At 46.7% G+C, this 21238-nt stretch overlaps 7 protein-coding genes across 7 annotated transcripts; 4 read left to right on the forward strand and 3 right to left on the reverse strand.

Moving 5' to 3' along the window:
- Positions 1 to 444: 444 nt before the first annotated feature.
- On the forward strand, positions 445 to 2582 carry F5891DRAFT_977202 (uncharacterized protein; the record flags this gene model as incomplete). The annotated part of the gene is made up of 11 exons (XM_041376679.1): positions 445 to 559; positions 703 to 822; positions 867 to 1090; positions 1139 to 1351; positions 1406 to 1647; positions 1717 to 1759; positions 1811 to 1960; positions 2020 to 2113; positions 2147 to 2181; positions 2265 to 2446; positions 2504 to 2582. 11 exons carry the CDS (start codon positions 445 to 447, stop codon positions 2580 to 2582), a joined length of 1497 nt encoding a protein of 498 aa, XP_041229917.1.
- Positions 2583 to 4516: 1934 nt separating this feature from the next.
- Positions 4517 to 5086, reverse strand: F5891DRAFT_977203 (uncharacterized protein; the record flags this gene model as incomplete). Its single annotated transcript, XM_041376680.1, has 1 exon — positions 4517 to 5086. The coding sequence occupies one exon, from the start codon at positions 5084 to 5086 to the stop codon at positions 4517 to 4519; it is 570 nt and encodes a 189-aa protein (XP_041229918.1).
- Positions 5087 to 9824: 4738 nt separating this feature from the next.
- Positions 9825 to 10733, reverse strand: F5891DRAFT_945903 (uncharacterized protein; the record flags this gene model as incomplete). The annotated part of the gene is made up of 1 exon (XM_041374643.1): positions 9825 to 10733. A coding segment is annotated over one exon (909 nt), but the record flags the coding sequence as incomplete, so codon positions are not given.
- A 719-nt stretch (positions 10734 to 11452) lies between these two features.
- F5891DRAFT_1014233 (kinase-like domain-containing protein) lies at positions 11453 to 13917 on the forward strand (the record flags this gene model as incomplete). Its single annotated transcript, XM_041360823.1, has 14 exons — positions 11453 to 11592; positions 11643 to 11757; positions 11822 to 11878; positions 11936 to 12121; positions 12183 to 12213; positions 12262 to 12569; positions 12622 to 12831; positions 12885 to 12910; positions 12967 to 13102; positions 13165 to 13221; positions 13273 to 13458; positions 13516 to 13546; positions 13599 to 13636; positions 13684 to 13917. Coding segments are annotated over exons 1-14 (1749 nt in total), but the record flags the coding sequence as incomplete, so codon positions are not given.
- On the forward strand, positions 13645 to 15259 carry F5891DRAFT_41663 (uncharacterized protein). The gene is made up of 6 exons (XM_041371748.1): positions 13645 to 13917; positions 13975 to 14123; positions 14180 to 14205; positions 14259 to 14318; positions 14375 to 14479; positions 14536 to 15259. Exons 2-6 carry the CDS (start codon positions 14000 to 14002, stop codon positions 15187 to 15189), a joined length of 969 nt encoding a protein of 322 aa, XP_041229921.1. The 5' UTR covers positions 13645 to 13917; positions 13975 to 13999; the 3' UTR covers positions 15190 to 15259.
- A 663-nt stretch (positions 15260 to 15922) lies between these two features.
- F5891DRAFT_1014258 (uncharacterized protein) lies at positions 15923 to 16966 on the reverse strand. The gene is made up of 4 exons (XM_041360824.1): positions 16666 to 16966; positions 16589 to 16606; positions 16389 to 16533; positions 15923 to 16338 (listed from the first exon to the last, which is right to left on the reverse strand). The coding sequence occupies exons 1-4, from the start codon at positions 16816 to 16818 to the stop codon at positions 16085 to 16087; spliced, it is 570 nt and encodes a 189-aa protein (XP_041229922.1). The 5' UTR covers positions 16819 to 16966; the 3' UTR covers positions 15923 to 16084.
- Positions 16967 to 19066: 2100 nt separating this feature from the next.
- F5891DRAFT_1184557 (uncharacterized protein) lies at positions 19067 to 20944 on the forward strand (the record flags this gene model as incomplete). The annotated part of the gene is made up of 1 exon (XM_041366454.1): positions 19067 to 20944. One exon carries the CDS (start codon positions 19067 to 19069, stop codon positions 20942 to 20944), a length of 1878 nt encoding a protein of 625 aa, XP_041229923.1.
- Between the last annotated feature and the right edge of the window lie 294 nt (positions 20945 to 21238).

Consider the following 21238-nt stretch of genomic DNA (forward strand, 5'->3'; position numbering starts at 1 on the left):
ACGAAGGTATCCGAACAGCATGCGTAAAGAGACAAAGGTATCCAAATAGTGTGCGTGGGCTGTTGATAGAGCCAAGTCAGAAAAGGTTTAGTTGCAAAAATTGACGTGATAACATACAGCACAGCAACCAAATGACAGTGGACTAATACGCCCTCACAAAGTGCAAAAGTGAAAGTATTACCACTGGCAGACGCACCCTCACAAAGTGCAAGAGTGAAAGCAGTACCCCAGCAGACACGCTCTCACAAAGTGCAAAAGTGAAAGCAATACCAAACGCGCCCTGTTGGTGAAGATCCAGGTCAGAAAAGGTTTAGTTGCAAAATTTAACGTGATGGCATGCGGCCCTGTGGCAGCAACAAACAAACTTACAAGCTTCAAAATGGCAGTGGACTGCGAACCTTGCAGTTTTTTTCAGTCCTTCCTCCCATTTGCCCCCTCATCAGCATGCCTCCCAGAGCATCTCTAACACCGTCAGAAATAGCCGCCCACAAGCGGAACAGCAAAACAAAGGCCAAGGCGAGTCAAGAATCTGGTGGTGAAAATCAAGGCGATACAGATAGTAAGTAGTACATAAAAGAAAATTGTGAGGGACTCACAATCATCAAGAACCATTGCAACGGTCGTCGAAGATAAAGGCCTTAGAGCGGAAAGGTTAGCACTTGCACAGTTAGAAAGCAGTTACTAAAATGCACCTGATTTCAGTTTGGAATGAGACAACGGCCAACAGTCGTAAGCGCGCACCCACAGTAACTGGACTGCAATCAGCACCTGCAGCCAAATTAGCACGGAAGATACCTGCAAAAAAGCTAGATCACAACAATGGTCAGTTACAGACTGCTACTTGAGACAGATGAGATACTCAACAGCAGACCGTGGTCAAGAAGCACATGAAGTTATCAGTCATGCTGAAAGTCGAGGTCGTGAGAGATCAACGCGCTCTTCGAAATCAGCCACGGTGTCAATTGAAGATAGTGACACTCTTAGTGAATACGGAGAGAGTGACGATGCATCTGAAAAATCAGACAACGACATGGAAGTTCCTGAGGATGATGACTTTGAGTCACTCTCCCAGGAGGAACTCATTAAAGAGGTACTTGACCCCATTGTCAGAAAAATTGAAATTGACCTTTTGACATAGATTCCCCATTTTGTGCGCATGGGTAGCAATGTATCTGAATGGATGGCCTCTGGCACTACTGCCGGTGTTCCTCAAGTTGATGTTGCTGACAAAGCCTCTGATGGTCATTCCAAGCCATATTACCGTGAAGCAACAGCCGTCACCAAACACCAGCCAGACAAGAAGAAAGACAAGAAGAAAAAGAGCAAGCTAGAAGAACGACAAGACCTTGAGGTGACGTGTTCCACTGCACACTCCCATGATTCCGTCTCACATCACACTGTGTAGAGACCTAAATTTGTGGAGACTGTGGTGCCGCCGCGGCCAGCTTCAGATGTCACTCATGTGTCAGCTTCTGAGTCTGATCATTCTTTTACATGGCCCATATTCACAGATCTAGTCTACTCAGCAGACGGCTCTATCAACCTCAAGGCTCAAAACACCCGGATACAGAATGTGTTGAAGGCCGCCATGTTCGAACTCAAGAAAGCCTCTCTCTTCGACAACGCATTCCCCAACATCACTCAGAAGTGAAAGATGGCCCTGGAAGCGGTCCATACCGCTGCTGGGAAGCGCAAGGAATATGCGATATTAAAGAGGATGAAGCACGACTTTGATTACGCACTGGCTCTGGCCGGGATCGTATGTACTCTTTTTGCATGGTTATTTGGATGAAACTAATACACTTACAAGCCGGAGGGACGAATGAGCTCCTTCCACACCAATCTCAAGAAGCTCGCACATCAAATTGTTGTATCGCATTTTGGACTCCAGAAAGGCTGCGCTGACAAGGTAGAAGACCTTCTTAAAAGTCACAAGTATATTTTTCCAACCGATGCCAAGGTCTGTTTAGTATTTTGTTATCTCTCTCTTCATTTCTCTGATTCTCATCTACTACCCAGGGTAAGGTCCTTGGGGACCAACCATTTTGTGATGAGGCTACCATTGACATCATCCGATTGTCATTCTTTGATGGTGGCGAGGACTCATTTGGCAGTCAGTGCCATGATGATTTCATTTCTGTCTTAGATGGAAACAATGAGCCAGAGCTACCGGTGGCTATGGTGTGTTTGACTGCAACTATGGTAGGCACCGGCTGTGATACTGTTTCAAACTCTGTATACTGACTACATAACATTCTCCACAGATTTATGTGATATTGAAGGATTGGAGTAGCGGCAACCCGCCTTCAAATGTGCAAGTCAAATCATTCAATGCCTCCTCCCACGTCGGTGTTTACAAGGCTCACCAAGCGACTCTCAACCGCATCTTCAATGGTAGTATAAAGAAGTACCATGCACTGATGGCACGGCTTTACAAGGCAGTCAGGTGCGTCTTGCTTGCGCCATTCTTCATTGTTGGGCACTCTGACTAACTCAACACCAGTGCAATCGAGAACTCGGCGTCCACTGCCTCATCAAGCACTTGCGACTATCTCGATCTCGATGCAATGGTCGAAGAATAAATCAAGCTATGAATATGGCACCGAGTCAGTTGCTTCTCAGTTTGCTGATATTTTCTTTTCTTTTCACATCTTTTGATTGTGATATCTCATTTTAATCAATGTTTATGTATGTCGACTTCAACCGAATTCAAAATAATTTGATGGTATTTGAGGAATAATGACTGAAACTCAAAGAAATTCGAAGAAATTCGAAGTAATTCGAAGTAACTACGACCGAGCTTGAGAAATCTGGTCGTACTCGATTTCACTGGATTTCACTGAAATTACGAGGAATTCTCCAAAAAATTCTGAAATTACCTTGTTTTTGTGAAGGAGCTTTTTCCCGATGCTCAGTACAACTGGGGAAATTTACGATAAACTGTAGATGTTGACCGATGAAGCTTTGAAGCTTAAGCTTCATAAGAGCAAACTGTAATCCCAGTTTCCAGGCCTCGAAGTCATCGGTGAATTATCGAATTGCTCTGGATATCAGTACTCAGTCATGACGTTACAGCCAAAGTGAGTTCCTCGCACACTAGTACAGTATAGCAGAAACGACTCATGCACGCAGTGAACTTGAACATGTCATTAATTTGGTATTTCGAGTCATGTAGTTCTAGAGTATTACAGTCAAATAGATCTTGACTGCGCCTACCAGGTGTTTCAAAACTACGCCATTCTCTGCGTAATACTGAATAAAATGCCAGCATCTGCTCATAGTGCGGGACTAATTGGACAAGCAAGGTGAAAGTCAGCATCACTGAGTGTTGACATTGTGTCACTTGTGTGACGTCTACTGTTTAGCTAATCGCTCGAAGTAGCCGGTGTAGAAACAACAATACTGAGAGGAACAAAGAAATGCTCCTGACTGTATCTAAAAAGTTGTAGGTCGTGCGTTGCCTAGTCTGCGATACTTGAGATGGCAAGTGCATTCGACCCTAAAGGGGAAGCAGGTGCAGCGGAGATCTAGAGGTACGCGCTTCAGTGAAGCGCGAGAAAGCGCAGGTGCGCGCAAGGTACGAAGGCGCGGGAACGCGCGCGCGTATTAGCGCGAAGCGCGGGAAAGCGCGCGCGTGTAAGCGGAAATAAGAGAGACTAAACTTATGTGAAGATATAAGCAAGATAAAGGATGTGAGATGTGTTGTGCTAATGAATAGATTTCTACTGCGACTTTCTAAGTAGTAAGTACTAGGTAAAGTTGGGTGAAAAGTAAGGTAAATAATAGTATGTACTGCTGGCGCTTATATAGCGCGCCTAAGCGCGCTCATGCGGAGCCGAAGCGCTACCGAGTAGGTATGTAAAAATATATATGAGTGAGAAACTATGATAAAAATAAAGGTGGAACTATGCTAATGAAGGAAATGGAAATATACGCACTAGGGAGCTTGGTGGACAGTGGATGGATGCATCTGGATGGCTGGCGCTATAGGGCGCGCAAGCGCGGGAACGCGCGCGCGCGTATACATCGTGAAGCGCAGGAATGGTGCGCGCATGGCGCGCATTGCGCGGGAAAGCTGCGCGTCATATAGGAATCACTGTGGATGGTACACAGAGTGATGCTGCGAGTTGGTGCTGTATACTCCCTAGTGTAAAGCGCCATATCACACTATGAGATGCACGAGTCTCTACACCGGCACAAGTGAATAACGTTCACAATCGAAGACGGTGTTAAAGTCTGGTATTCTGGGTTGTAAGAACGCTATCCTAGGTGTATGATAATAGGCCGTATTTAACTATTTTCTAACAAAGGTCTCGGGTAAAACAGGGAGTAAGTAGTCGGCCGATAAAGAGAGTGTTCGTCAGATAATGGATGGTTAGACTAGGCGACTGTCAGTGATATGAGTAGAAATACGAAGTTAATAGAATTGAAACCGGACGTCTGTGACCGAATGTCAAGCCGTTACATCTTCCCTTCCAGAGAGAGTCTACTCTCTCATTCCTTGGGTTCGTCTTCATCAACCAGAGGTGTTCATCGGCTCGAGGTTGGAGGAGGAGGAGCCGGTGGGCGTGCTCCCAGAGGTTGTAGTGGAGAGATTCTTGTTGAGCCCCCCAAGTCCTTTCATCACCTTGCTGTTGTGCTTCTTCATGAAGTTCTTTCCCTTCCTGTTCATCATACGGTGCTCCTCTATCTTCTCATGCTGGCGCATAGCCGCCACTGCGGTATGCCAGACCATACGATCCACCTGGTCCATGCATGAGGTGGATAAGGTAACGTCTTCGTCCTCATCGCACAACAGGTCGCTCATTTCGATAGACGACCCCTCACATTTAACGACACCTTGGTCGTTGATGAAGGTGGCCGTGGAGGCAAGGCCCTTGTGGTTATAAGCCCATACGAAGTATTCGTACCCCAGAGGAGGATCAGGGCGATTGGAGGGAGCTTTGTTGCGGAGGGCGTGAGAGTAGAGGATGAACACCTTAAGCTGTTCTCGAGCGACGAAGCGAACTTCGTTCACATCATCAGGATTGGTGACGAGGAAGTGATGGCCATGCTTGGTGAAGTTGACGAGGGGTTCATTGGGCATGATGGAGTATAGGGCGAGATAAGTGGGTGATGCTGGATTGGTGGCGAAGGGTAGTTGAGGAACGGGGCGAGGTTTTAAATGTTGGCCGTCCCATGATGTGACCGCACTTAGTGATATTGGGGGGTCATCATCAGGGCACGTTCCTAAGCCATCTGTCAGTTTGAAAATTGAGGATATCCCGAGCAGCTTGAAATATTTGGTTAGCGCGTCAAGATGAGCTATATGCTCATATGGCAACCAGGTGATGTCCCCAGCACACCATTTCACCTCAAATGTTGAATCCCCGCATGTACCTTTGTGCGACAGGATTTGGTCTACCACCCACTCTGGGTCCACTTCTCTGAAGTCCCCGATTTGTGTTTCCAGCCATCCAGGGAATAGTTGGTCATCATTCGGGATATGTATCTGAAGGAGGGAGGAGTGAAAAACGGGATGAACTCCCCTCTGTTTCAACCGGTTAGGTAGATCCAGGAGGAAGGAGTTGTTACCATAGTCCTTAATCAGTTTGTAGGGACCTACATACTTTGGTAGCAGTTTCTGTGCCAATCCTTTGGGGAAAGACATGTTCTTCGTTGAGACGTACACTAAGTCTCCCTCTCGGAAAGGACACGGCTGTTGTTTGTTGTTGGTGTTGCGTGTCTGCTTGACGCGAGCCTCCAGCATTGAGTCGTGTGCTCGAATCTGGGCCTCCTTCATCTTCTGAGCATACACTCGAACTCCTGGGTACTCGTTCTGCTGAGGGTCGTTCCAGACCATAGCTCGGGGCATCCGTCCATTGTTGATGAAGAAGGGAGAGAGAGAGGTCGATTCTGACTGGGCTAAGTTGATGGCGAATTTGATGGCCGGGAGCCGGGACACCCAATCCCGTTGGTTGGCCGGGATGCACGCACACAGCATCTGCGTGACCGTGCGGTTGGCTCGTTCTGTGGCCCCATCTGACTCCGGGTGGTAAGCACTGGACATGTGTTGCTTGATGCCCAGTAGTCTGTTGAGGCGAGTCCAAAAAGTACTGGTAAACAGCACATCACAGTCACTTACTATAGACCTGGGTAACCCATGTAACTTGTACACCTCCGCAAAGACCAATTCGGTGATGTCCTTCGCATTGTAGTTCACCCGGCTGGGTACTAAATGCACCATCGAGGTGAACCTATCGATTATCACAGTAATCGAGTCGTACTCACCGTCACAGTCCTTGGATAGTGGTAGGGGGCCTACGAAGTCCATGCCAATGGATTCCCAAGGTTGGGAGGGAATGGTGAGTGGGGTCAACATTCCATATGGCTTCTGATTCGAAGGCTTGCTTCTTTTGCATGTGTTACACGTGTTACAGTAAGCGGTGACATCACTCACCATGCTTTTCCACCAAACGTGTTCTCTAAGGTACGTTAACGTTTTAGAAGCTCCCAAATGGGCTAGCAAGGAGTGCGCTTGTGAGATTATTACTTCTCTCACTGTTCTACCACTAACTTTTATGTCGGGTATGCACAGCAACTTTCTGTCGTGGAGTTGGAGGCGGATTAGCCCGTGCTCTAGGTGGAAATTCCAAAAGTCCTTTGGTGAGTCTAAAATCCATTTGAAAAATGGGTCCTGGTCGTACTGATTCTTTATCGTTTGGATGAGCTCATCCTCATCTGGGTAGCCCAAGGTCAATACTGGTGGGGTGTGGCCCCATGTCTCCGATGATAGACCCATTGTTGGGTTACTGGTTGGTACGTCCATTGTCTCAGCCTGTTGTAGAGCTGACGTACATATGGGGTTCTGTAGGTTCGTGTCCTACTTCCTTCCCCTCCTTTCGTCCCTTCAGGCCATGAAGGATGAAATGCGGAGCCAGTCGCCTCGCGAACTCCCTCGCTGTCTCTGGATGACCGGTCTCTGCAGGCCCCACATCACGGCACGATGGTTTGGAGTGTGGCTTGCTGGGGTGAGTTTCTACCATATGGGGGGACGTGTGCTTACTGAAGCCCCCAGTAATCTGCTTAGTACGTGCCTTCCTGGCTGCTATGCCAGCTGGCTGGGGCTTATGACGATCCACCTTCGAGGACGATGCAGGAATGTCCGTCGAGCTTGTCAGTTCCGGCTCCCATTTAGAGGCCAGCCATGCACTGTGCCTGGATGCAGCCATTGCCTCTGGTCCCACCAGGATGGGCATGGATATCAGCCCCAATAAACATTGTCTGGGGCCATTGTCATTGTCGTGCTCGGTGAACTCACTTGGTGCACGCACTGTCCCTGGTGCATCGTAGGAGTACAGGCGAGACAGGGCATCTGGCAGAATATTCTCCTCGCCCGGCAGGTATTGGACCTCAAAATCGAACTCTCCTAGTTTCTCCAGCCACCTGGCCTGGTGACCCATGAGGTCTTTTTGGTTCAGTAAGTGAATTAATCCCTTGTGATCTGTCAACCAGGTAAACTTTGCGCCCTGCAGGATGTCCCTGTGGCGTAACATACCCTCAACCCCCGCCAACATCTCCTGCTCATGCACAGCGTAATTCTGCTGTGTTGGGCTCAGTTTAGCACTATACAAGGCCGCTACTTTTGACGACCTCCAATCGGGGCCTTGGGCCACAACGGCTGCTATGCCACGCCCACTGGCATCAATCATCAGCCATATAGGGTGAGCCTTTTCGCCATAGTCCAGTGGCACACGATGATGACTGCTACAATTAGCCACATAGTGTTTGACCTCCTCAAATGCTCGTTGTTGGGTGAATTCCCATCTGAAAGGTACAGTATCTCCGGTTACCTCTGCTAGTATGCCCATTGGCACTCTGACATTGTATATATCGTCCACCAGGAACCCCACAGCTCCCAGGAAGCTGCGAAGAGCGTCGCGGTTTATGGGCATCTTCCAATTGACGATGCTGTCGACTTTGTCAGGATCCATCCGGATACCTTCCTCATCCACTACCCTGCCCAATATCTTGAGGCGGGTGCACAAAAACTGGAGTTTTCCTTCGCTAAGGTAAAGCTTCTCGTGCTTCAATATGTTGAGTACTGTTCTAATGTGTGTCATGTGTTCTTCTAGTGTGTTAGAGTATATTATGATATCATCAAGGTAAACATCCATCCAGTTCCCAATGAACTCACCAAACAGATGGTTCATCAGGGCCGGATATGTGGCCAGTGTTACAAGTAACATCGGCTACATGGCCCCCCTATCATTTTTCCCCGTCATCCTCGCCCTCATATGCCTCCGGCTCGTACTTCTCTACCGACTATCCGTTGACCGGATCCTTGGGATCGTTCCCATCCCTCGTCCCCCTCTTATCGCACCAATGTGCGCACGTGCCCTCGGGCTATGACTCATTCTGACTCGTGCCACCAATGTGGCTTCCCTTATCTTGTCTTATCTTTCCTTTGACTCATGCGTGCTGCGCATTGTATCACTTACCATTGGCCCGTTCCAACGTTTCTCGGTCTCATTCCGCATTCGACCTCACATCACTAATCAGGCTCTGCTACCAGCGTACCTATACCCCTTTCGTTTCCCCTTTGCCCTTACCCACAGTACGGTAGCCTTGCCCTTAACCCTTTCCACTTAATATAAGTAGTTGGCCACCCTGTACTAGATTCCCTAACTTGAATCTACTCAATCTTCCCTGGAACATACTTCCCTCTGAAGCCCCCTCAGCTTCAGTCTCTAGTATCTTTTCTTAGGTGCTCATCGCGCCTAAGTCTACCTCGATCAACTACTCATTGTTTGGACAAGACTGTCCTTACCTTGAGAATGTCAGTAACTTCGAAGACATCCGTCTTAGAAGTCACGTGACACGCGCGTCTCTGATATCTGCCGACTCATCGTCGCCAGTCTCAGTCGCTATACCGGACCCTTCCGGTTATGTCACGAACGTTAGCAGACGACGCCCCTCTTAGGGCTCTGCATAACAGATCTATTTGAGTGCGTAACAGCCGGCGCATTACAATCGCCCTGCTGCAGTACCATACTAACCATATTCCCATCCGGGGTTGTTACTGCTGTATGAGCGACATGTTCAGGTATGATGCGGATTTGTTTGTAAGTGTCCTGGCCATCAATTATTGACCGAAACTTCCGTCTAGCAACTCGACGTAAAATCCTGTCGGTGTCTGGTAAAGGTGAGGACAATTTCCTGGTATTTTTGTTTCGCTCACGCAAATCAATTACTGTCCGCAGTTTATCGGTACCTGGCTTTCGAATGAATAGCATGGGTACTGTGTTTCCGGTGCTGGTAACCTTCCAATGTCCTGAGGCAAGGTACGCCTTCCTCTTTGCATCCCATTGAGGCCTTAATGGCTCCGGACACTTGGAAGGTTGCCATCTATAGACCTTCTCCATCTCTATCACAGGGATGGTGTGATTTATCGCTCGTAATGATGGTAAGCCCGTTTTGCTCGCCTTTGCACATAGAGGTTTCGCTAATTTCCTTAGGACTTCCCTAGCTCATTCGAGCTCATCTTCACTGGCTTCAGCCATGCGTGATTCCAGCACTGACACGTGTTCTCCTTTAACCAGCAGTGCTGTGTTACTTCCAATCACCACTCTGGATGGGTTCAAACCTACCAGCACTTGGTGCTGAAAAATGAAAGGCATCCCCAGAATTAAATCGTAATTCTGTAAGTTGATTATATCAAAGAAATGTTCCTCTCTGACGTTCTGATAGACAAACTCAGCCTTGGCGCCAAAATTCACTTTGGAGCGCAACCCCTGCATGGCCAACTGAATGGTAAGTGGTTTCTCCAATGCTATGTGTTTTACTCACAGCTGTTCCACTAATGTAGATGACATAAAGTCAGCCAAGGATCCCATATCGATTAATGCCCTCGCCGGTCTCCCATTTATATGCACCACCACCACCACCACGGGTTTAGGTATCAATCGTTTGAAGTCCCTGGTGGTCGCAGCATTACACTGAATAGCTGGGTACTGTCCAGGAGCCACTTGCTGGCCATTCAACTCAACCAGCCGATATTGGTGAGGTGTTTCCACGAATTTCATGTCCGGTATCGCAAACAGCTGATGTACCACCTCTTCTAGGGCGCAGTCCATAGAACTCAGAGGTTCTGAGTCCAGTAATCTAAGATGGTTATTCTCCCATTCTAGTTCCTTCGCCACCATCAGGCCGTTTAACTTTCGGTAAGCTTTAAGCAAGTGTTTGGCATACCAATGGCTAACGTTCAGTTTCTCATTGCTAAGGAACCGGTCATCTGCGCAAACATAAAAGTTAAGCTCCTGGTCAAATATCTCATAGACATTTTCGTTCTCATACCTGACTCGATGGCAATAGAAGCAATCCAGGCTGGATTCCCCAGGGAGCTGGACTTCGGCGTTTAACATAGTTGCTACCCTCTCAGCGATTGCGTCTCCCATTGGTGTTTGCTGCTGCATATAGCGCAGCATAAACCTCGGTATGTCCAATGGCCACGCTAATCTCTTCATGTACCAGTCACTAATGAAGAAATTCAGATTATTCAGCAGAAACAAGGGGATCTCGATGTCATCCTCCAGGTGAGATGCCCTGTCCATTATGAGGTGATGAGTTTCTGATGTTCTATAGATCAAGAACTGTTCTGAAGATAGAGTCTCCTCTTTCCCAAGATCATCCCCAGGATAAGGTGCATTTTGTCGTAGAATTGCTTCGGCTCGTCTTGCCAGGGGATCACCGATGGGTTCATCGGTTATCCCTCAAGTCCGACTAACCTGTTTCTTAGGTTTTTCATATTCAAGGAGTGCGCAGGCTAATGGGATCTCCGTTATCACCTCGGTGCTGTCACTGAGGTCTTGGAGGTCCCCATCAGATCCTGTTTCTACATGCATGGCATAGTTTGGCACCCCAGGTGGCTTGTCACGCCCTGATGAGGTAAGTGTGGTCTTACTAGGGCAACTGCGGGATATATGTCCTGTCTGTTTGCACACAAAGCAGTGTCCTTCGGCTACCAAACGATCATGTTCTTCCCTGCTCATCTGTTCTTCCTTAGGTGCATCCGGCCTTTGGCCCATCTGATTCCTGGACCGTTGGTTATGGCGTCCTTGGTAAGACCCTCCCGGCTTCTGGTTGTGTCAATCCTGGGCTCAGAGATTTGAAATACAAGTTCCTTGACTTTTGTAGACTTGACTTCCTTGGACTTTGCTTTGCCATTAGTTTCAGTAGTAGTCTTTGTGTATGTATCAAGATGGACAATGATTGTAGCCCTAAATTGAGGTATCTCAACGGAGGGTGATGGCGACGACATTGTCTTTCAGCGAAGCACTCTGAATTGGTGCTGGATTGGTCACTCAAGTGCTTATGGGGTCCTGGACGGGCATTTCCGACGCGCGAGTTCCAACTTTTGCGATTCCGCATATTTTTGAAAACAGCTGTAATAGAAATGAAACCGGACGTCTGTGACCGAATGTCAAGCCGTTACACGTTGAACGTCTCTTATTTTAAACTCCGTTCACCACATACGTTTGGAAGACCCTGCATGCCGTTCGCCACCTGTGGAACAGCAGTCACACTCATGGACCCAGGTTTTGCGCTTGAATAGTGAGTCCACTTTTATAATGTGCGTCGTCTTCCCTTATCATATTCTGCAGCAATACCGCCGTCGACCTCACGTCCCTAATCAACAAGCTTGAATCGCCAATCACAATCAATTCATTTAGCCAAGTTCATCGATGTACCATGATGGCCAGCGAAGGCACAAGGGAGGTTCGTCTGGGTTTGTCTGATTAGCCTAAGTAAACTTACCGAATGCCCGCTTCATATTCGTCAGGTAGCTGTGAAGGTAATCATTATTGATCATAATAGAGCTATGCCGAAACTAGAGAAAGTCAGCTTCTCAATTGAGCTGTACTGACTAACAATTGACTGAACATTGACCTTGTAGGCGATGCGTCGGGAACTTCGTTTGTGGTTGAGATTGAAACACTTGAATATCGTGCCGCTACTTGGTATCGTACACGTCGAATCACCATGGCCAGCTCTTGTTTATCCATGGATGCCATCTGGGACGTTATATATTTACCTGGAGAAGCAAGCAGCGACCCTTTCGACTTCCACAAAAGTTGGATTGGTATGTCCCTTGTTCATACCAATCACATTCAACTAGCGTTCATCGATTCTTGTGTTACTAGGTTAAAGGTGTCGCTGATGGCCTCTATTATCGTTCGTCTATTTCTCGCAGGTCGTAGTCTTTCATTGATGCCTACGCAGTTCACTCGATGGATGTTGTACACGGAGACCTTCAACCCGTATGTACGGTTGTTGTTTCTTTGCGGATACTGCACTTATTTGTAAGCCAGGACAATGTGCTGATAGGCGATTCGGGGAATCCATGCCTCACAGGTTTCGGTCTCGCAACAGTCGTAGGAGACCCAGAGTTACAGTGGAATTCGACCACTGCGGCATGTGACTTCGATTCTCGATGGCGTGCACCTGAAGTCATTGGAATAGAGTCTGATGAGCCTGCACGACCAAATTACGCGAGCGATATCTATTCTTTTGGTAGCATTATGTTCTTTGTGCGATCCATTCCATGTCACTGTGGTGTTACCCTTGACTTTTTCCGTTCAGATCGTCTCTGGGAATATCCCATGGAAAGAAAAAAACTCGAATCACATCGCCATTGCGCTGTCAAGAGGAGCCACTCCTGCACGTCCTGAGAACATCCCCAATGGTTTCTGGAGTTTGATTGAACGTTGCTGGTCCCGGAACCCCATGGATCGTCCGGGGACTGCACACATCCTTGATTGCACTGATCAGTGCAGGATCGATGACTCGCAGGTCCGGCTGCCCAAGTATTTCATCACTGGCGGATCCTGATGCATTTTACTTAGGCATCCATCTCGGAACTTCCACCTCTGTAGGGTGTTCATACTGAAACAAGTCTTCATTGATTCAGTTCCCTCGGTTTTTTAGTCCCGAAACACAACTGGCACTAGTAGAAGATCTGACAGGTCAGATCTTCGGTTCGATAAATGACTACGTCGCCGGTGGTGCATTCGCAAACGTTTACAGATGTGAATGGAGAAAACCGTCGGGCCCTGTCAAGAAGGTCTGGCCAGTGGGCAGTGCTGGCGTCACTTGCTGATCAGCCTGTCCATTATCGCACTATAGGTCGCAGTAAAAACCTTCAGGCACCACATGAATCCCATCTCAGAGCAGGACTTGAGAGTAAGGGTCTATTTTTTCTGTTTTGAACGATATTTTACGTGGATTCGCTAGAGGTTTCGACGAGAAACTGCAATATGGGCACACCTCGTCCATGACAATATCGTCACACTTTATGGAACGACAGAGGGGTTCGGGTCAACTACAGCCCTTGTCTCCCAGTGGTTTCCGCACGGCACGCTGTCCCGTCTGATCACAGAACAGGGTGCTACATTAACCATCAAGTCCAAATTGAAGCTGGTAACTCAAACCTGTTTAGCTGCAATAGGCCTAAACTGAATTGTCCTTATTCACTAGCTTCACGGCATAGCATCTGGGCTCTACTATCGTTTGTACTCCCTTCACGGTCGTCTTGTTTCAACTAATGAATTTGTTGTTAGTTCACTCTTTTCCCATTGTTCACGGTGACATTACGAGCGTGAGCTCATCTTCTCTACAGTCAATTGCACTCACTAAACAATGCAGTCTAACGTTTTGGTAGATCTCAAGGAAGAAGAATACAAGGCTTGCCTAACGGACTTCGGTTTGTCAAATGTCCTCCGCGGACGTTTAAAAGAGTGTCAAATTGAAGAATCGATTGTTCGGCCTGGTGCCATCAGGTGGACTGCTCCTGAGTTGCTCAGGTCACGTGATTCCCCTTCCGATATCAAACCGACCACGCAGAACGACATGTATTCCTTTGGTCGTGTCATGTTCCATGTAAGTAGAGGCGTTTCAAGTCCACAAAATCTATATTTAATGAGTCATTCATCCCAGTTGTTGACTCTGATTGTTCCTTGGCATGACATTGACGATTACAGAGTCATTCAAAAAATCCAAAGTGGAGAGGATATTCCGCGTCCTGAGGTATCCGGGGCGACGTCTGATGTCACAGACGCCCACTGGGATCATATCGAGCAATGTTGGTCAGTTGATCCATCTGCTCGTCCATGTGCCTCCACGGCTATGAACTTCATAACAGGGGAACTAGAGGCTTTGAAACAAGATGTAAGCTCATGACTTGTCTCGTCACGTAGGAGTAGAGTTTCTGACTCTGACAGGATGTCTTTGTTAGCGGGGTACAAGAAAGCCGTCAAAATACATTCTTGGTCGCAGAGCAGGTATGAACTCGCCACTTGTGGTTGAAGTAATTTTGGCTTAAATGCTTATCAACCAGTCAAATATTTCTTCCGTACCATCGTTGCAGACACTTGTTCCGTCACGCAATGCCGTTCTCTCTAGTCCTTTAACACATCATCTCTTCTCTACGGTCTCGTCGCTGGTGAGAATCTAGTGGTGCATTGTTTTTACGTGTCCTGATCCTTCCACGCGGTCAAGTCACTTGCCGGTCCTTTGAATGTGCTGCTTTTCGGGGAGACTCAAGTTGGAAAAAGCTCCATCATCAACTTGATTATGGGACGCGACGTTGCGCAGACGTCGCCAGACGCAGCAACCTGCACATTGCAGCATACCTCCTACGAAGTCTGTCTTGCGGATCGCCAATTCAAACTTTGGGAAGTTTCCTCAATCGAATCAATGGGTTTTTTCCGAATCCTTTTTGCAAAATGGCGCCTGAAAAAGTCATACAAGAAGCTGTATAGAGATGATGGGGTCTACCTTCTTTTGTATTGCATGAGGGGATCGAGGGCTCAGAGAGCACTGATCAAGGATTATAAATTCTTCACTGACATCGTTGGCTCCACAGCCAGTGTGGGAGGTGGCATACCGGTCGCCGCCGTGGTCACCTCCTTGGAAGATTATCCTAAAGACATGGATGTGTGGTGGACGAGGAACAAGGACAATCTGGAACGCCTCGGAATGCGGTTCTCCGCACACGCTTGTATCACTTCTCTCCCTGACGATCCAACATCCTCACCCAGAATGCGCGCACGTCGACAGCGATCAGAACAAGTTATTCGCCGTCTTATTTGTGAGTCCTACAGAGCAGGCACCGAAACACCTCGCAGTTGCAGTGCAGCTTTGACTCGATGAAAGGCTGTTAAGCTTGCCTACACAATACGGTTTTTGAATGTCAGCCTCTGTAAGGCTGGGCCACTACACGTGTTACTTTATAATACTCCCAAGGTACTCTAGCTCATACATAGTTGGTACGACGTAATATTTGCTTCAATCTACCCATGTTTGTCACTACATAATTTACTGCAAAGCAAATGCGAAGTATGTAAAACGCACGCCCACAACAGACCAAGATCCCGGATCAATATCAGAGCAACGATGCAAGAAACCGTGTTTGACTATGAAATTTGAATCAGACATTCGACCGAGTGATATCAATATACACCACCACAGCAGGTCTGCGTGTATCGAATAAATCGAAATAGAAGTCACAAGTCATGTTATTGCAAAATGCATGTTAATGATCAGAGAAAGATGTCGATGATGTGTCATATATAGCAGAGGTCGTCAGAAGTAAGATGGTTAAAAACATGATAATAGGAAGGGAAGGACAGGAATGAAAAGGAAAAAGGAACACAACGATGAAAAGAGGAAACTCTTCCTCTTAAGTTCTTTTTCTCTTCCTTCTTCAAAGCAATCTCAACATGCGACTCATCCACAGGCTTCAAGCTTCAAGCTTCAAGGATCAACGGTGCGGCCGAGGAAGTAGATTGTCAAAGTCCAGCGATAGCAGTAGCATGGGCAATATACACACAACTTTTACAATTACAACTGGAAAGAACAGCCCTATAACGAAAGGGTATGACATTCTTTCACTACATATATCACTGAGTGCGTGGATGGATTCCATATTCATGACGACAAGAAGCAGATGAGGGTTGTGATTTGAAGTACAGTGCGGTAGCCGTTGGGTCCAGGTAAGAACGCTTGAAAGGAATATCAACTTGATGATTGATTCCTAGTGCCAACCTCAAAGCGTTGGGCTTTCGTACAAAATCCGCGAACAAACGGCCTTCGAGGAAAAGGAGGCGCCCATTTCTGAACAGCTGGTGCACGATTCTCGTGTCGACGAGACAGCAGCAGTATCGAAGGTGCTGTCACAAGCGGCTCGTGGTTTCTTGACGATCAGTAATTCCTCGATACCCAATTGGGCGCGAGGGTCAATTCCTCTGGTACGTACGACCATATTGTGGTTTATATTATCCAAGAGCGAATTGATTCGATCTATACAAATGGTGAGAATGGAATCAAGCGCAATGACGACCAATGCTCACCGTCTATGTGAGTAGGGAATGCGGACCTGCGGTGTCTAATCCAGATAAGCAATTTGCAGTACGCCGCCTTGTAAGGCACATGTTCCTCCGGACAAATCATGAGCAGGGACACACCCATTTTCTCTCTTAGAGTCTGGCGCGCCACCTTGATTACCAAGAGCATCAGCGAGAGAGTTTTCCAGAATTGAAATTATATTTACCTCTGTCAGAGCGATGATCTGCATGGACATACCATCATCAGTTGACTATAAGAGATGATTAATAACAAAAACAAGACCTTTTCCCCGTAGGGCTGCAATTCGCAGTCTTCCGAGTGATCGAATCCCATTATTTCGTCCGTAGCATACAGAAAATTCTCTAGAGTGCTCAGACGTTTAGCCAAACTTTTGAATACTGCTCGACGATCGAGTTTACGGATGTTGTTAGACATGAGGATTCACAGTACAAAGTGGGTGTAAGTATATGGAGAGATGGAATGAGATGGGAGGAAGAGAAACGCTGCCAGCACAAAATATATAGTGCTTGGATCCTTGGGACCACAAATTTTAGAGGCGCTCGCCACCCGTCATGTAACCGCATAAAAAGAACAAACATAAATATCACCGCATGGCTACGGTACATTCCATGAACTCTGCTAGTGAAGCGTCTTTGTGGTATGATGATTGTCCTTTGTTTTCTTCACCACGTTCATGTCGTCGTAGCAGTTACTAAAATGGGAAACACAATATGTGGATGGGTGGCGTGTGCGTCTGGCAACAGAGAGTATTTACTACCGTGACCAAGGTGCATACGGCCTACTTTGATGGATTCCTGAAACAATGGTTCTATGGACATATGCCACTCAAACCAAGAGACTTTGCAAAGCAATTCCATAAAAACGTGAGCCAATAACGCTGAAACCAGGACAGAAAAACCCAATAAACAATGCAATAGGTGAGTGAATTCCAATGATACCTCCACCAACGTTGTTCGGACACTTGACCTCCGAATGAGAAATTGTTTCTGTGTGCATCTCCTCAAGTGTCATTCGAGCTGGTGGGATCAGGATTTCACGGAAGTGAATACGTACCAACGAGACGCAATTGAACGACGCGCCTTTGTCAGATAATCTATCCCAAGCGGCATCGATTTCTGGCGAACTTGAAACAAGGCCATCTACGTTTGAAAGTTCCAGTCTTCCATAAATCCTTATAGCGTCTCATACTTGTAGAATATACTCACAAATTGCTCTGTAGAACAGGTTAGGGTACAACAGTTCTTTCGAAAATCAAGTGTTGTGGTGACAGTGAAAGATAACTCAACTGAACATGAAGAAGGTATTGGCCAGTCCTCGCTAGCTCGAAATCGAATGTGGTTCGGTGCTCTGGAGCCCAAGAATTTAGCAGTGAAAATTTATGTAAATGAGAGTTAATAGTTGTAATTTATCGAGTTTAACTTTATTTACACCAGGGTAATTGGACGAGCAAGCTCCTTAGCAGCTCGTTTTTTCGGGTCATCCCGAACTTCGCTTATGTCAAGGGCCTGTCCCTTCGTTGAGTGCCCCGTGCATCGTTTGACGTGACTAATACGTCTTTGCAATCCTCGTTGCCACCTCCTTTAGCGGAGTTATTTTGGCCTATGTCTAGCGGGACTTGGTGAATTGGGGTCCTTACCTCTTCTCACTTGAATTGCTCGTCTCGCTAGGTACGCCAATTATATTTCAGTTAGTTCTGTTCTCACTTGGATTGCTCGTCTCGCTAGCTATAGCTATCTTTCGCGCACATTGTTTTAATCATCGAATAAATTTCATCAGCAAACTACAATGGCCTTCTACAGCTCCTACAGAGTGCTACAGAGCCACAGCTTGGTCCCTTCTGTACAGCTCTGTACAGAACGTCCCAGCAACATAGTAAATAAACCAAAACAAAGTCGCAATTTTGGCATTTTAAAATGCCAAATGCAGGAATTGAACTTGGAATACTACGAGCAAAGTAACAAGACATAGTTACCACTGCATCATAGTGCCTTTGATAGCTAAAAAATACAATAACATTTATACCAATGTTACTCAAGCCTCATAATGTTTTCAACAAGTTGTACAATTTGCCCTTGTTCAAATCTATCACTTTTATGTTGTCTAATGTCTCAAAGTTCAAATAGATCTTTTCTTCAGTGAAACATTACACTAAGCCTTAGTTTAGAGCAAAGCTTATTAAATTTTTGTACAACTTGTTGAAAACATTATGAGGCTTGAGTAACATTGGTATAAATGTTATTGTATTTTTTAGCTATCAAAGGCACCATGGTGCAGTGGTAACTATTTCTTGTTACTTTGCTCATAGTATTCCAAGTTCAATTCCTGCCTTTGGCATTTTAAAATGCCAAAATTGCGACTTTGTTTTGGTTTATTTACTACGTTGCTGGGATGTTCTGTACAGAGCTGTACAGAAGGGACCAAGCTGTGGCTCTGTAGCACTGTACAGCTCTGTACAGAGCTGCACAGAAGATTGTAGTTTGCTGATGTCTCATGTCAGGAAATATGGATGGAACTTCACCAACAGTTTCGTCCATCCCCTCTTCAGGGGACACTCAAACTTTCGACCAAAATGCCGTTGACTCATGTCGGAAATATGTCGAGGACTTTCAAAAGGGGATCCTATCAAAGGGTGATGCCCTGCTTGAAATCCAGAGGGTTTTACATGCAGCCATTGCGGAATCGGAAGTATTATCCCAACTTGACTTTAAACCCGGCTTCAACCACTACCTCAAACTCCTTGACCGAGGCAGAGAGACTGAAGAATCACACGACATTCAAAGGAGCACAACTTTCGAAGGACAAAGTCGCGAAGATGAATCCCAACCAGAAGTTCCCAATGATATGGGAGTTAAAGAGAGGGAGCTCAGAGCAAAGCTATGAAAGAGAGTCCAATCTGAAGAAGAGGAAGGTAGTGAATTGGGAGATGATCACAAATACGACCTCCGTGGAAAAAGACGATGTCTTACTTCGGAACGGTTGCAGTTCTATCCCTGGCTTCAACCAGAGAAATATCGGCACATTTCATTCAAGCGTGCAGAAGAGCTTACCCTCGACTGTTACGAGGAGTGGTCAGAGGATTCCAAATATTATTGAGGACAAGTTACCGCAACTCCTGGGTGTCCCAGATTCCCTTTGTCTCAATGGACTCTCCTCCTCGAAGGGAGAGCGCCAGATCTTGAAAAAGTCTTATCGGGACACTATTCCACTTCCATTGATCCGAAACAATCTCAACCCCTTGGAAAGGGTTTTGAAATCACCTTGTCGCAACCTACCACAACTCACAAAGTTAAAACTTACGGAGACTGGAGTATCGCCATGGATCTCTGGGTTGAGGCACTCTCTTTCATCATGCCCTGGAAAGAGTCAGAGTTATGAGGATACAAAAGATACGTGTCCGGTTTTTTTGTTGACGTCCACTACAATCTCCACTCCCGAATCCTCGACTTCGATAAAGCATGTCGCCTCAAAATTGAAGGTCAAAAGTACTTACGGTTCGATGCCATCACCGAGTTCCGTCGACTTGAAGTCTCTCACCTCTTGTCGCTCAGAATGGTCGCATTCTCCGACCTTCAACAATTATCCTCCTCCTCCTTCTCAGGTGAGAAATCATTTGGAAAGGGAGGAGGAACAGGGAGGAAGTCGTCATGCTCAGAATCGTCTGGACGCAGAGAACCTTGTCACAACTGGAACCGCGGGGCTTGTGATAAAGCCACCAATGAGTGTCCCCGGTTCCACATCTGCAGCAAGTGTCGAGGAGGTCACAAATGGGGAGAATGTCCCCTGGCAAAGAATTCTAAATGAATTGATAGCTCATGGTCAACATTTTCGGAGGTGGATGATTTGGGGAGAAGAATCCGGAATACTTAGTGGAACGGCGTTATGGACCGAAACGGCTGATCCGTTACCACGTCCTCCTCCTTCAGAGTTCGAGAATGTTCCCGCTCTTACTACCATCGCTAATAATCCTGATCTTTTTCAAGTCTCCACGCCTATCAATATAGATTGGTTCGAAACTATCCTCACACAAGCCAATCATCCCAATCCTCCTTTCGTTCGCTCTGTTTGTCAAGGGTTACGAGAAGGGTTTTGGCCCTGGGCCGACACCCAATATGGGACCTATCCTGTCACTTGGGACATACCTTCCCCTACACCCTCTTCTAGCCTTGAACGCGACTTTCTTCATAGCCAGATTCTCAAGGAAGAGTCTGTGGGTCGGTATTCTCGCAATTTTGAGCCAAATCTTTTGGCGGCAATGTATAGTATGCCGATTCACGCCGTACCCAAAGAGGGAGGAAAATTTTGCCTTGTCACTAATCATAGTGCAGCTTATCGACACATGCCTATGCATCCCTTGTGGCAAATCAAGCAGATCGTCTCTTTTGATGGAGAGTGGCGAGTCGACAGAGCTAATGTTTTTGGTGGACGAGCTTCTCAGCGAATTTTCCACGCTTTCATGTCACTCATCATTTGGATTGCTGTCTTCATCCGACTTATTCAAGCTTTCATTTACATTGACGACTCTTTCTCCTTCGCCAAATGAGGTCATCTATCATATTATGCCAAATATCGTAAGACGCTACCTTCTGACATGGTCACGCTTCTCCTTCTGTGGGATGAGTTAGGAATTCCCCACAAAGAACGGAAGCAAGTATTCGGATCACCTCTTCCAGTCATCGGATTCGAGGTGGACCCAAACCTAATGAAAATTACCCTCAAAGAGGAGTCGAAGAAAGGTTTAGTCCAAGAGTTAAAGGATTTTGCGAGGTATAAGAGTCGAAGGTCTCTACGGGACTTCAAACATATAGCGGGATCACAGTTTTCTTTGGCTATGCAA

The sequence above is a fragment of the Suillus fuscotomentosus genome (assembly GCF_016647785.1).
Source record: "Suillus fuscotomentosus strain FC203 chromosome Unknown F5891scaffold_10, whole genome shotgun sequence".
NCBI lineage: Eukaryota > Fungi > Basidiomycota > Agaricomycetes > Boletales > Suillaceae > Suillus > Suillus fuscotomentosus.